The sequence below is a fragment of the Hetaerina americana genome, unplaced genomic scaffold, assembly GCF_022747635.1.
Source record: "Hetaerina americana unplaced genomic scaffold, ioHetAmer1.1.p SCAF_6, whole genome shotgun sequence".
NCBI lineage: Eukaryota > Metazoa > Arthropoda > Insecta > Odonata > Calopterygidae > Hetaerina > Hetaerina americana.
In genome coordinates, this window is record NW_027287205.1 from 80,434,511 (window position 1) to 80,450,949 (window position 16,439).

Consider the following 16,439-nt stretch of genomic DNA (forward strand, 5'->3'; position numbering starts at 1 on the left):
TGGCTGGTCAAAGGTCTTTTGTCATAAAAAGTAAAATAAAAATTTTCAAACAGTGTGATGCTTAGTGCACACTCTTCCAAACACGATGACCCAAGTTTAAATCCAGTTGGTGACAGATTTTTCAATGGTACTCCAAGTCCTGCTCAATAGCAGTGTGGAGAGAATTTCAAGTTCAGTTCATCACATCAAGGACAGCAAACTGTGGAGCCCGAAAGTGTCCATTTTAGAAGTTATCATTCAATGACATCAAGTTATACTATATGGCTGGCTTTATTTCTGCATTTCTACGATAACCACTGATAGGCTTTTGAGTTATATCACTTACTATAACAAATGAATGGACTCCTATACTCTTGGAGTTAAACTGAAAGCAATGATATAAATTGGTCTTAGAGAGAAGTTTTCACAGAGAGGTGAGTATTGAGCTGTTTCTCTCTGTTCTGTCTCTGTGCTCTACAAATCCAACCACCATCAAACCGCTCAACTACTGGAACAAATTACTTCAGCTGTTGTTCACCCTCTCCAATATCTAATTGCAACTATTAATATGTGGTTGAGTGATATCTTATCATTTTATATATTATATTACGTATTATATATCATAATACATGACATTTGTCAATTGATTTGTGTGCATATTCATTTACTTCAAATGGTATAAGCATACATGTTTTCATACATTTTTTCTCCATATGTATCATGGGATTTTTTGAACCTCAGAAATAAAAAAATAATGATAAAACAGTTTCACAGGTCTAAGGTCACTACAGGTAAATATTTCATAATGACTTATTGCCGAAAAATATCATCCATAAGTACACAGATTCACCCTTGTTTAGAAAGGAGGCTGATATCAAATGAAAACATTCTTGTTTACAGTTGAAGAGCTACCTATATTTTTGGTGCAATAATTCATTTACATGTAAAATATTTGGAATAAGCCAACATTTATTTAAGGACAAGAATTTGTCTCATCTGATGAGCAAAGTCAACCTGTAATTCTTACCCAAGGCTCACCACGTTACTTGTTCCACCACATAACTACAGTAAGATTGTTTCCTTAGTTGCCACTTATGATAACACATAATCAACGATTAATTGACATGGAAAAGCTGATGTGGGATGGTCCAATGTAAAAGTTTTGCATCAGAGGGTATAAAATGCAGATACTGGGAATAGTTGGGAAATTACTGAGGTAGAAACATATTACCTTGCAGCTGAGGCACTTACACTATAATTCGCATTGCTACTCAGCAGGAAAAAAAACTAAGCATTTGCCATTCAACTGTTTCTCATGGTGACAAAAATGAAGCAAACACTTTAGTTTCAATGTACATTTATACACAAATCAGTGAAAGGGAGCCAAAGAACATAGCATAGGTGTAATACATACTTTTGTAGGCAAAAACTGAAATCATTCAAGGAAATGGTCAAATTACTTTGGTGGTACCCATTTATTTTTTTTGCCCATTTGAAACTTACTCATTCAAGAACTAGAAATGACAAATTTATCTAGAGAATGGGATTAAAAAGTCATTCTTTTCCTGCTCTATCAGGTCATGTGCTGGGTAGTTTTTACTGGCACTGAACACTGATCCTAACTGCAAAATATTTTATGAAAGAATATTGTGGGATACCACTAAGAATTCCCACATAGGATATACTGAAAATTACCCCGCAGCTCCTGGATAGGAATAGGCATTCTTCATTGGGCACCTATTTTAAAGTGTGTCTGGGAAGTGTATTAAATCTCTTTTGTAGCCCAACTTTGAGATATATTTATAATTTTCCATATGATTCTATCAAGAGTAATTAGTTTCCTGAAAGGTGTTTCTTATCCCATGAGACTGTACATTCATTTGCAATACTTTCACTTTTGAGGACAGAGGGCCACTAAGTTTGAACAAGAGGAAATACACAGATACTGAAAAAGTTGATAGATATTTGACAAGAACCAATATCACCAACATATCGCTTCACTAATGCAAAAAGCATTGTCAAAGCAATGAAGAGAGTTGTTATTATCATCAGAACAAAAAAGGAATGAATTCTGACATGTGAAGCTTATTCTAGCCCTCTGTTTAAATGGTAGATTTATTTTTGAATGATGACTATATGTACTCCTCTTGAAATTCCAAGTTCATCCATCCTTTCAATTATCTCCACTTAGTTGAAAACATTTTTATAGTATTACATTCCACTTTTTAAACTATAGTATTACAGAGTTGTAATGCTTATGATGGGTTCTACTGCTTTTTCCTAGAACTTGAAGTAACTACCGAACTGGACTTATTTCACTACCCAAACACAATTTTCTGTGACTTCAGTAAATTTATGGTGTAAATAACGCATGGCTATCATTGCCTGATTCTTATGCAAATTACTTTCATCACACCTTTAAAATAAATACATATATAAAACAGAATATTAACTTAACTAAAGTCAGGTTTTCATTGAATTAAATACCTATCATTGGTTTTGACCAAAAAACAACTTATAAGCATGAGGTCCTTAACTGCACTATGCTTTGCTTCTCAAAGAACAATATGGAAACCAATATGTTTTTATTTATTAAAAAAAAGTAAAAATAAATTCAATTTTTACTAAATTTACTTTTACTATGCTTTGCTTCTCAAAGAACAATATGGAAACCAATATGTTTTTGTTTATTAAAAAAAAAGTAAAAATAAATTCAATTTTTAGATGAAGACAAATGGATTAACAGAATGAAGAGATTTACTTAAGGATGAATTCATGCACAATGTTGGTGATATTAAATTTGGTAAATTGGCCAGAGCAGTGGTATGAAATTAGCGGCAACGTTTTATTTAAAAATGCCCTCATGCTGATGGATGCTGAGTATGCCGAATTTGATACCCAAAGAGAATTCAGTTTTTTGTGTGAATATGGTTGGTTACTTTTAGAGTGGATTGGGGAAACAAACGAGGAAGTACTGGGGAGGAGAGGGGATTATTATCGGGATAAATCAAAAGCAGGCAAGAAAAATGGATGCAGAGCTTATTGGTTGGTGATGGAATGTTGAAGACTGTGATAGAGGGAGAATGTTGGGCAGACAAGGTAGAGGTTGTCATTTGGCATGGTTACCGTTAATTTATAAAGAAATGAAATCTGTAATTTTGTCAGAAAACAAAATTGTGAGGACATGATACTAAATGCAACAATTGCCTTACATTGACTGATACATATGTTTATACTTGTATTCAGTGAGTCATCTGTCCATTTCAGACCTGAATATGACTTCTGTTTGCTCTGAGCAACAATATATACTTAATATTCTTGTCCTATATAGTATAATGTCCAATACTAGTCTATATTTCATTCCTTAGAATGGTCATGGGATATATGTGGTAGTTTTGTCCAGACATATATGCTTGATCGGTTCCAAGAATGCCCTCTCCTATTCCATAGAAAGTCTGTGCTGACTTCCATTGGGGCTCTCTGTGACTGAGCATTTGAGGCCAAGGGGGAATTACAAAGAATATTATGGGAATCCCCAAGAAGCCCGGAAGGCTTCCATTTATCTCACTGATTATCCCTGAGATTTCTCTGGACTACCTTTGGGAAAACGGGATTATGGCGAATTTATTAATTAAATTATTATTAGTCACATAGTAATACATTAATATCATTAATTATTAGTTACATTTACACTTCTGAGCAGCCTCAGCCTCCCCCAAACCGTGAAATTTTTTGGGTACCAGATCTTCTTGGAAAATCATAGGCAGCACAGGGAAAGGAACTGGCTCCCATTACCCTACTAATTTGTGAATTTCAAACAATGTTGGGCTTAGTGTTGGGTGAACTCTACCAACATCTACCAAACCAATTTTTGAGATAATAACTGTGGTGGTGATAGTTATATTTATGCAAGGGAATATACCATTGAGAGTATTTTATTCATCTTAAAGAAAAGCTAATGGAAGAAGTACCTAATCATTTGACAATGATAGATGTATCAAATATATTCCATTGCCATTAAAATGTTTAAAATCCATAATTAAAATTAATTAATTAAGTTATCAATAAAAATATGTATTTAATTAAAAATTAGTGATCATTTAAAGGTCTTGATATAATTAACTACTTTAAGAGTTTTTATGGGGCGTGAATTGATACAATAATGTACTAAAATAATGTCTAATATTATATGAACTATTTATTTGTGAAGAAAGTTATTCAGATAAATTTAATGTCTTCTGTTAATAATTGAAACATTGTTTTAGTGGCAGTGTATTCTTCAGCTGTTTGGAATGTGGACATGATATCTTTTCATTGAATGTCTTTAAGAAAATTACTTAATGCTTCTGTAATTTGCAAAATATTGTACTAACTGATACTAAATGCAATATCTTAAGAAGTCAGGATTATGAAATTTTAATTGAAAATATTCTAAAAGAAAATATTTTTCTACATTATTTATTACATTATTACTACATTATCGTAACATTACACGTAACGTAATATTACAATTTTATGCAATTAAAATGTTCTGAATAAAGAATAAAACCATTTAAAGAAAGATATAGAATTTGATCCCAATGGCTATTTACTTATTATAATTTCATCAATTACGCACATTGTTATTATATATGCTTAGGAGTTACTGATTATGAGAACGGATTCACTTTCCAGTGCAGCATCCACTAACTGCAACATTTTAGTGTAGATAAATTTTGGATGGGTAAAATGTAGTATTTCTATGCATATATGTGGTACTTATACAGTGGTAATGAGATAAACAAATAAACAAGATAGTTGAATAGAAATGATGAAAAATAGACAGGCAAGGGGAGACATTAGACCAGATAGTAATGTTAAAATAAAATGCTAAGTAAGCATGGTAGGCACTTTCTAGTCTACAGCCAGTAATTTAGTAATATTTTAGTTCTATCATGTGGATAATAAAAGCTAGTTTGCCTGGGAGTTCTACATAAAGCTTTCTCTAACAGAATACTTTGGAAAGGTAGTTAATATCTACTGCAGGCATGAGATTGAAAAAATGAGCATGTGCATCTACAAGGCAATAGTCCACTATTCTTACACTTCCTAAAACTGCATCTCCAGTGACCTTTAGGAAATGCCTGTGAGTCATAACTGTGGCTTCGGTCTCTGTCGCTCTCAGATCCATAACCTGGAAATCAGTTTCTTAAATGTTATACAACACACTGCATTTAGCGTGATATAAAAAAAATCAAAAGATGCAGTACAAATTCAATTTCAATACAGACAAAATGAAACTTTTCAAATCATGAAAATCAAAAACAGTACACAAAGTTTAAAAAATTCAACCAAACACGGACATACTAACTTTTCATAATTTCATGAGGTACATCAGTGCCAAACAGTTTTAGAGCATTATACTTTTTCCAAGTGTCACACTGGCTAAATTACATTGCATAAGAAACAAATAGAGATTGGGTAGTATAAATAAGTAATAATTTGGATATTTTCACATTTCTCCCAATGGTATTTAAAATACAATGATCTCTATGTATTTTTAACTGAGATATTAAATCATATTTGAATTCTTAGTTTGTCACAGAGCTCCACTCTAAAAAGTCGACCAGAGCAATTTGATCTTGCTCTGTTGGTTACCTGCTTTGCTATATACTATGTGTGCACGTATATGTATATATATATGCTACTCATACACACATGTACATGTGTGTGTTTGTATATATATATATATATATATATATATATATATATATATATATATATATATATATATATATATATATGTGTGTGTGTGTGTGTGTGTGTGTGTCTGTTTGTATACATATATAAAAACACTGATATAGATTTTAAAACTACAGAAACAAAGAAAGGACACTCACATATGTATTTGACATTTTGACATCATCTGATTCTGATGATGACAGCCGTGCCATCAAAATGTCAAAACTACATATATGAATGTCCCCTCTTTGTGTTTCTGTGTTTTAAAAAACCATATCAGTGTTTTTATAAATTTGTGTGCCGCCAAAGAGTGTTCTATTTGGATGGCCTAATAGAGCACAACGTAAAAGAACACTCAAATTTTAGATTGTTTTAGCTCTTCTCAAAGACCCTCTGGTTTTTCCCAGGCATCAGCCATCACTTAAGGGTCCCAACACCTCCCCTCCCCCCAACAATTCTCAAGACATTGTAAACCTTTCGAATACCATCCTTTCTGACAGTGAAATTTCCGTTCTAAGTACAGGCCTATCCTTCTCTCCTACATAACAAGTCAACCATGTCAACATACTCAACAATACACTCAATTTCTGCCAAAACCTTTGATGGTGCACCTTCTGGAAATCACAAAGTAGCCCTTCCAGTCATATAAACGCCAATCCCGCACTTGACAAATTCTGTTCTGCTTCAATGTCTGAACCAAAACCCCTTCCAAGTAACCATCCTGTTGACATTTTCATGCATCTACTTTTCCACAAAATTTCCAATAAATGAATCTCTCAAACCTAAAAATAAGCGCTCCACAAATGAATGTCATGTCCTAAAAGCCCTACAGTCCAATCCCAACATTGTTGTCACTACCACCCATAAAGACTCCTCAGTAGTAATTTTAGATTCCAATGATTACATTTGCAAAGCCCTCAGGCACCTCCATGGTACATCTACTGATACCTTTCTCACCAAAAACCTGACACCAACTTTCCAAACAGAAATTCGGTCTTTCCTCCTCCATTTGGACCAGAAGAATGCCTCACCTCCCAAGAAATATCCCTACTCTCACCCCAAAACACCCCAGTTGTATCTCCTTCTAAAAATAGACAAAATCTAACATTCCCTGTTGCCCTATAGTTTCCAATTCAACTCTCCCAGTGAAAGAATCTCCTCATTTCTTGACCACCTCCTACAACATCTTGTAATCTCCTTGCCATCCTTCATGAAAGACACATATCACTCCCTCCACCATTTAAATTCTGTCTCTATTCCCTCTGCCTTCAACCTACTTATGGCCACTATTGACGTTTCTTCCCTCTATTCCTCCATTCCCCATGCAGAAGGCTTATCCTCTCTCTGACAATATCTTCCCTTCCACCAAATTTCTCTTCAATCTAGCCATTTTGGTCCTGACAAAAGATGCATTTTCATTCCAAAATGGTTTCTATTAACAAACCAAAGGCACAGCGATGGGAACAAGGATGGTGCCATCATACTCCAATCTATTCATAGGCCACCTTAAAGAGACTTTCCTTTCATAGCAACCCCTCCAACCTTTTTTTTGGGTCTACTTCATAGCACACATTTTTATACCCTGGACACACAGCTATGAGTCCCTCAACAATTTCTTTCTGGCCTTAAATTCTTCTTTCACAGTTAAATTCACTTCTTCCATTTCAGATTCCACCATCACCCCTCTTGACATAGACATCTCACTTCATAATAACAAATTCACCACTTCAGTGCATATCAAAGCCGCTAACCATCAGCAATACTTACACTTCACCAGCTCTCACCCTTCTCACGCCAAACGTTCGAGTCCTAACTCTCTCTATCCACAGTCACAGGATTTGCAACACCACAGCCACCCTCAACAAATACCCATACAATCTACACCATGCACTCCACCAATGGGGTTACCCAGAAAAGCTCCTAAAAAATAAAATCCATCGCTCCACTAAAGCTTTGCACTACCTATTTCCCTGGATTCCAAGGACTGAAAACTTTTCTTAAAGAACTGTTTCCTAGTATACATGACAATGAAGATCCCTCATCCTTGCTGCTTCTCTCTCCAATGCTCCTCTCTTGCATACTGATGACCCAGCCAATCTCAAAAAACTTCTAAGATCCACCAACCCTTTGGCGCCCCCCCTGAAAGATTTCCTCTTATTTCTCCTACTTGCAACAGCCCGTGATGTAGAACATGTCTGCCTATGAGATCTGCTCCCCTCTTCCCCTATCCCCTCATTGTCCTCTCATCTCTTTCCCATACTAATTGCATCTTGAAAAGCATCATTTATCTTTTGTCATGCAAACAATGCACTTCATTTTACATAGGTGAATACATTACCCCCTTATCCATTCAAATGACAAAACCATTTCTACCCCTGTAATTCTGCCTCACTCTCTTCTCTTCCTATCCCTTCACACACAAATTCCCACAACCATTCATTTGACCAGTGTTTCACCCTTAACATCCTAGAATCCCTATCCGATTCAGCCACCAATATAGAGGTGAGAACTCCGCATATGTACTAGGTTTCCGATTTTTAAAAATTCCCATCCTTTACTGCCATCTTTAATTTCCTTACCCTTCACCTTCCCTCCCCAAGTAACAATCTAAAATATGAGTGTCCTTTTACGTGTTATCAATTTTATTTTGTGTTCTATTGTGGCGTCCAAATGTTATATTGCTATCGTGAGGGCTTCTACATGATTGATATATATATATATATATATATATATATATATATATATATATATATATATATAAAATGCCTCAGGACAGGCAACCATTAGTGGTTGCCTATGGTCATCTGATAAGCACAGGTCAATAATTGCGTGCCAATTCACAAGCAACTTTAGTTGGAGTGGCAGATTTAATGAATCCTTGAAAATGTGGCACTTAAATTTTATGGGTTATATATGTTATAAGTTATAGGGGTTAAGAATGGATTGATTTTTAAAAGAATAATAGACAGTTATAATAATGAATGAAAGTGACCCTGCTTGCTCCTTCTTCAGTATTATGAAACCCACTGTACAACCAGATTCTAAGCAACCAGATTCTAAGTTGAATACCAAGGATTTAAAAACTGTAATTTGACTGAAATGACCTCTTGCCATTCATCTCCCTCTCCAATACATGAAGTCGCAAAAACCATATCCTTACCTAATGAAGAAATGCATTCTCTAACTCTTTCCCTTTTTTCTAGCATTATAATGGGATCTACAAATTTATTCATGATTTCATCTCTTGCTTTCATACTATGCATAAAATCATCAAGGCTGTCATTTTGAAATAGCTATGAATATTCAATTTTCATAATTTTGGCTGTAATGTAGTAAATGTGAGAAAAATCATTGTATAATCATAAACCGACATTTTGTACATATATGCACATAGTTTCTGGGTTCCTGGACTATTTTCCTTTAAATGAGAAGAGCTAGATTTAAAAAATTTTTGTTTTCAAGAAGCATGATAATCTGCTCATGGATAATTGAGAGTTAATTGCATATTCAATGTGTGAATCAACCTTAAGTGAGTAAAGTGATTACATTCTAGATGTGAAAATGCTCATTAATTGGGGATATCATATGCATGCATATAAAAAATATTACGCCATAAGGTTTTCAGAGTGTTTCAATCCATGTCTTGGTAAGATAAGCCTCAAGCTAGTTTTCCTTCTGTGATGTGATGTTGAGCTCTTTAAGTTTAGAATGCTATATGAAACCGGTAGACATCCATGAACATAGTCTTTGCTCTAGTAATGGATTTCACTTGCTTTTTTATGGTGTGATTGGTTTACTGTTGATGAGTGGGAGCAAGAAGGTGGAAGGAAATGTGAAAAGGGAACTGGGCTCTACTGACTATTTTAAACTACACTAACTTTCAAACATGCCTTCAAAGCACCATAAATCATTTTCAGCATCTCATTTCACTTCCATGTTACAAAGGACTGGTTTTATAGATGTGGGGAAAAGCATTTAAGATGAGTTACATTGAGGATCACGTTCAAATGGGTTATCTAGGGACATGCAGTTTTGTCTAAAGATTTTATATTTATCAGGAATTAAATTTTTGACAGGAGGTTGGAAGAACATGTGCGTGACATCTGATCATTTGGTACCCAAGCAAAATATTCATAAACATTTAGTTTGTGCTAGGAAATATTAATTAATCCATCTGAAAGGGAAATGTGAAAGAATAAAGGGGGGTTTGGTAAGAACAATAAGCAGATTAAGAAAGAAACTGGTGCTAATTCAATGAATACAATATGTGGAATGACTAATGAAAAACCTTTGTATGTTCTCAGTAATCACTAAAATAAAAACTGCTTAGTAGTGGAATAGTCAACAATGGGTAAAATTTCTAATAAAAACCACATAAAAATTTTTTTAAGTTTGCTACATAAATGTTGGTTCATTGCACATAAAAAACATTGCGGTAAAATATTGAAATTTAAATTGTTGATTTGGTCCCCCAGCAAACATCTATGTATCACAATATAAATCCCCCATGCTTTTGCTCAATTATTTAATTCAATATGCAAGTGAGCATCGGAGTAATGTTTTTTTAGATTTATTTAACAAAGATTAATATTTTATCCGGAGAAAAGGATGCTAACAAATGGAAAACTCTAGGGTGATAAAATATTAATGGAATATAGCATGAGGAATGTTTTTATGAGGCAATTAGGAAAGGAAATGCATATATATAAGGCAATGAATTTGAAGGGGAAACTGGAATTGAATGAAATGTGCACAATCTTCACAACAGATCATGAATAAGACTGAAAGAAGAGGTAATATACTCATCAGACCTGAAACTGAGCTAGCACCACTTGTTCGACGAGGTGACACACTGCTACGTCTTCTTTCTCCATCATATAAATGAGATAAACCTCCAGAGTGTGAAGTACCATGCTCATCTCGGCCACTTGTAAGTACGTCTAGAGACCTAGATGAAACAATGACAGAACACTGTTAATTACTGCCATTTTTCATCTTACTCTTGCATAGAAATGGTATTGATGTCTTTATTTAATACAATTTTAACTATAGAAATTGATTCAATGAATGAGATTTTGAAAGCAATTAAATTCTATGCCTTTTTGTGAAATGAATAAATATGGCCAAAATTTCATAGGAGTCCAAGTTGAAGATATATTATTACCAAAGAAAATGAATTATATAATCTATGTATTACTTCTAACTATTATTTTAAGCATTTGTTTGGAAAAAATTATAATTTACCCACAGACCTCTGCATGGTTAATTATTATGCCAATTAACATTAGTTGTGAATCGATTTTGAATGATTATAAAATTCTTACATTATTTTTCTTTTAGAATGCCTGGAAGTTTAACTTTTTAACACATAAATGTAGTACTTACAGTAAAGACTGATTGCAATATGCTTTCATAAAAAATTAATAATGCCAATAAAAACACGTGAACACTTCTAGCATCTATCATCACAATGCAATTATGATGATTTACTATTAATACAGTAAAAATATTTTCAGCAAACATTTTCTAGTTTATACATGCCCCATATAACAAGATAAATTGTGAAGAAATTTGACATCTTGAATAAGTGGGCCATGAAGGGATAAATAATTTGCCATGCATTAAGAGAGATAATACATTCTCATTATAATTTTACTGTTGACTTTAAGTAATGGTTTAAATTGTTTAGATAAAATCTTCATTGGTTAACCTTAAGTACTCATTGCATAACCTAAGCTGCTTACAGAAAATTTAATTGTAAGAAATATGATTATACAATGAATGAGAAATGTTTTTGAAAAATGAAATTAATAATGAATGTAAAATATTCAAATGGCATTGAAAATCACATTCCTAAAATTATTGTTTCCTTGATCCTCAAATTTTCGTGACCTTATTGTGCCCTCTATAATTAAAGCAACCTTTTTTTTTAGTGTTATAAGGTTTTAAAGGCAATGCTGTAGAAGTATTATATGATTTCTTGCATCACTAATGATATAGCAAGCCATAAATATAACATAACCAGCATGCAGTAGGCATAATCTTTCATCATGGTCACCCAGTGGGCATATAATTCAATTTAACTTGAGTTATGGTTAAATAAAAGGTTACTCACATGACAGATCCTAGTGCATTACCCTGTCCTTCAGGAGGGTCTGAATTATAAAATACTTTCTTCAGAGCTTCCAGAACAGTCACACCATCAGTGAAAACACGATATGTGAGTAAAAAAGTATTTAGGAAATCAATTGAAAGAAACCTAAGATCAGTCAATCGCTCTAAGAGTCTTTCAGGGGTGGCATATCTTATTTGTGGAACCTGTGGGATAAGGAAAAAAACTTAAGTATTTCAAGATTTTTAACTCCCAAAGTAATGATGCATTTGACATGCACTTCATAGTTACCTTGCATGAATTGAGTGTTCTGCTGAATCGAATGTCTACGTCATCTTTGAAAAGCTTTGGGTCATTTTTAATGGATTGAGGCATGGTCACTGATGATGTATCTGACATGGAGCTATGGAGGAGATCATTGAAGTGGACATTATCCATGCACTGAAATAAATTGAAATAATCTAATTTAGTACAGGTTTCTATGTATATTCTTCTTTAAATCTATGGCTTATTCTATTTGAATGGCACCTACCCAATCTTTTACAATTTATTCTATTCAAGAAGTATGTTTTAAAAAATAATGCAATTATTTGAATATCATGAAGTTGGTAGCACTCTATTCTAATACGTAGACACAAAACTTTGATTTTAATTTTATTGCAATTTGTTTCCTCTCAAAAAGTGATCAAATCTAGGCTAGGGAGGAAACTTTAACTTGTTAACATCAGTTATATTAGAACTGATAAGGATCTCCATTTCCTAAAACATATATAAATATTTAGAATGCGCACACCAGCATTTTTTTAAGAAAAGGATCAACTTTTCTCCATTTGACCAACCCCATAATTCTATCAGACAGTCCTACTTCACTGACTATTTCACAAGTGTGAGTACCAGTGTTCTTTGACCATCTTAGGAGTGACCTTGCTTGATTACATATATGCTAAAGGGATGCTCACAACTACTTCCATTAAGGCCATTTACTGTGGCTGATGGAAGCATAAGATTTGTCATCAGTGTATATTACACACTTAGATGCATATGAGCCTGCCTTCAATTTGATGGATAAATTTCCCTTGTCTCATCTGTTTCTTCACAGTGCTTTGAGCCATATGTAAGTCATGAGAACTCTATAATAGCATTGAATATCCTTGCAAGAGGAGCACCACAGTAGATCATTGCTGTATGGCTGAAGGCTTGGATTAAATTAAGGCATTTGCTGACCAAGTTGAAAAGCTGAATGAAAATACAATGCTGCAAAGAGTAAGGCTATCTTAATGTGATCTTCTGAGATCATGAAAGGTCAAAACTTCTGGCTTTGGCTGATATCATTGGTTATCTATAGTTCCTAATAACAGAGATGAAGGCTACTATGGTTTCCCAATTGATAAAGATTTATTAACGACTAGTTTGGATGCACTACATTATTTTCAATTTGAAAATGATGAATTTACAATGACATCATAGCACTGGTAGAGCTGATATACTTTTTAATATTTTATGCAATGACCACACTTTTTGCTCCAGTAACTGGGCATTGGTGTTTAATTTGAATAAAACATGATTAAATAACAAAAAAGAATGAGAACACTATTTCAGAATGTACATTGAAGAACTAATGATCCACAATGCTCTTGGAATTGCATTACTGCCCTCATTAACATTGCAAATACACAAAATATTAATACTTTATTCATTTTTAAAACTGATACAACCATATTAAATGTCATCAATATAAATATTGCTTAATGTATATACAAGAGTTCTTAAATGTGATGAAGATTTTCGCAGAAGAATTCATCCAATGAGTAAAGTGGGTGAGCAAGTAACCAGGTAGTAACCCTATTCTTGAAACTCTGGATGCAGTCAAATTTTAACTGAGTGGGCAGATAGTTATACAGTCGTACGCTCATATTATGAAATGTGTTGTAAGTTGATGACAATCTACAATAAGTAGTACTTGGATTTGATTTACCTCTTGTGGTGTAGTTATGGATGTTAGATCTTAATTGGTAAGTTTCTAGATTAACTTTCACATGAATCAGAGCCTTAAAGATATATAAAGTAAACACAGTCATGATTCCATACCTAATTAAAAAAGGCTTACAGAAATCGTGTGGTGGTATATTAGTAAGATAGCGAATAGCTCTCTTTTGTGGTCGCAAAATTTGTTAAACATGAGGGGAATGACCCCATAACTCAGCACCATAATTCAAATGACATTGAAAGAAGGACTGGTAAAGTGTTAAGCGATACTCATTTTAAATGAGAAAGTTTCGCCTAACTTAAAAATTGATTTTAAAAACCCAGAAAAATTTATTTATTTATGCTTATTATTTTCCCCTTTCTCTTTTCAGCCCTCCATTACCTCTCCAAATCTCATCTATCCACTTGCCCAGCCTTCTTTGTATGTCTTCAACCATTCTCCTCACTTCCCCTAACATGCCTGGAGTATCATCATTTGTTGCCTTTTCCATCCAATTATTCAATTATCCATTCTTCTTCAAACCCAAATCTCATAGGCCAATCTACACTTATACTCCTGCATGAATAAATAAGTCTTTAAAACCATGCAAAACTAAGCTCTGTATGAAAGTTTTCATCTCTCTTTTCTATACATCTTTACTTAATTGAACTAATCGTAGGGATTATTGCTTCAACGGAAATAATATGATTATTGTATTCAATATCTATATATACATGTATTTAATAATGAACATACAAGTGGCATTTTCATTGAGACTTTTTAAATTGGTAGTTTACAATTCTTTGACGAATTATGGAAAAAAAATATTTATTCAGCATGTTGCTCATATTTAATGACTTGGTCTTCTTAATCAATGCTGATTTCTGTCTTTTTTACCATCACTGCTGGTTATCAATTCCAGTCAAGTCTACAGCTTGAATTGGAACATTTTTGGAGATACTTTAAACCATCACAGCCAATTATTATCATAAGGCATTGATTTTGAGGATTTAAACATGTGATGATATAGAAAGTGGAGTGCAATTATGTTGAAATTGTTATTCCTGTGATAAATATTGATAAATGCTGGTCACTGAAGGGTTGTAGATCATATCCCAGCAATCATCTTATTCAATAATGATGGGGAGGTTTTCTTGTTCCAGTGCTACTGACCATACAAATTTATTTTGAACCATCTTTCCCACTGTCATGCAAAAACATTTATCCTATACAGATGTTTACTCAGCAAGTGGTCCATGTTTGATGGTAGGATAATTGGGATTTTTTAGGTGCTCAAGAGGCTGAAGTCTTAAAGAACCTCAGCAGCAGCAATTGAATGCAGAGAACTGTATAATATAAAAACACAGCATTTATAACCCAGCAGTATTTCTAACTAAAACTTTTGGACTTGACCTCCAGCACTAAATTTCATGATTATGTTTATTCAAAATTTATTTTATAATGAAATGAATTGGCGGAGCTAAATTCTAATTTTCACACTAGCCTAACCTATATGGTTGCACAACTAAATTCTCTTGATATTTTAGCCATTTTGGGTACACAAATGTTTAAAATATTTTCCTTATAAGTTGGTCCATATAATTAAAAATATTCAATCATATTTTCAATACCAATAAGCAATTGATAGATAAGATTCTGAAGACTGGTTTGTTGCAGCTTTCCATTGCTTTTTTACATGGCTGAACCTTTTCATTGAAGCAGGTAGCAATAGCTTTTAATTTACATTTACCTGGCTAATATCACTGATCCAAGCAGCTTTCTCTTGCATAGTTGGTGCTGCCAAGTGTACAGTCACCTGAGGGCCAGATTTCACATCCAATATGATTTTGAAGTCTCGGTTGTGATAATCCCCTGAAGCACCACCTCTTGCGTGATGTGAGCTTCCACTGGATGTGGCGTTGCTGCTAGTCTCACTAATACCACTTGACTGGCTTGAAACTGAACACACTGATGACTCTAAAAAAAAGGAAAAAGCAAAGGAAGGGTTTAGCATTGGTTATTACAATTTAAACTTTTTTGAACAAAAAGCATTCATTTTAGCAACAAGGGCCAGCATACAATTTTATAGATTTGAATTGTGTATTTGGCAAAAATAATGAAGGCTATTTTTGATGTGGTTTTTCATGAATTCTACATAAGCAGCACATAATATATATTTTCTTTTGTTTCAAATATTTCCTGACCACATTCTTGAAATATTTCATTTGAAACTAGTGCACCATGCTGACATTTGCCATACCATTGCTCTTTCATAAAATATATATATTACAAATTGAAAAATATTTGGGATGATTTCAATGATTTCCTCTGTCTTGATACATGAGATAAGAATATCAATAATTAAAGTAGAACCTAAGGAAAGAGGCAGAGAAAAATCACAAAAGACCAATTCATATCAAAATACAGTCAGGTATATTTAAAATACTATGTGTCAATTCCAACTGATATTTGAACTCACTTCCTTTGACTGTGAATAATTATGCATCAAATATATCACTGCTAACTTTGCATTTCAGTGTATATTTATGGATAGGCTTAATGATGATATGCTGATAATTAAGATTTGCTTCATTAATTTATTAATGAATATGATGTTATTACATCTGGATCAGCACAGTGGAATTAAATAACTATTTGCTC

At 33.5% G+C, this 16,439-nt stretch overlaps 1 protein-coding gene across 3 annotated transcripts in view; it reads right to left on the minus strand.

Annotated features, from left to right (window-relative positions):
• LOC139694977 (ras-specific guanine nucleotide-releasing factor 1-like) overlaps nt 1-16,439 on the minus strand; it is a 612,331-nt gene that overhangs the window by 28,929 nt on the left and 566,963 nt on the right. For 2 of the 3 annotated variants that reach the window (XM_071593532.1, XM_071593531.1), the window contains exons 12-16: nt 15,529-15,755; nt 12,104-12,253; nt 11,816-12,018; nt 10,512-10,648; nt 5,063-5,152 (exon numbers count right to left, since the gene is read on the minus strand). In XM_071593532.1, the coding sequence (XP_071449633.1) occupies nt 5,063-5,152; nt 10,512-10,648; nt 11,816-12,018; nt 12,104-12,253; nt 15,529-15,755 (807 nt within the window). The remainder of the gene's footprint in view (nt 1-5,062; nt 5,153-10,511; nt 10,649-11,815; nt 12,019-12,103; nt 12,254-15,528; nt 15,756-16,439) is intronic. The other variant, XM_071593533.1, reaches the window with a different exon arrangement.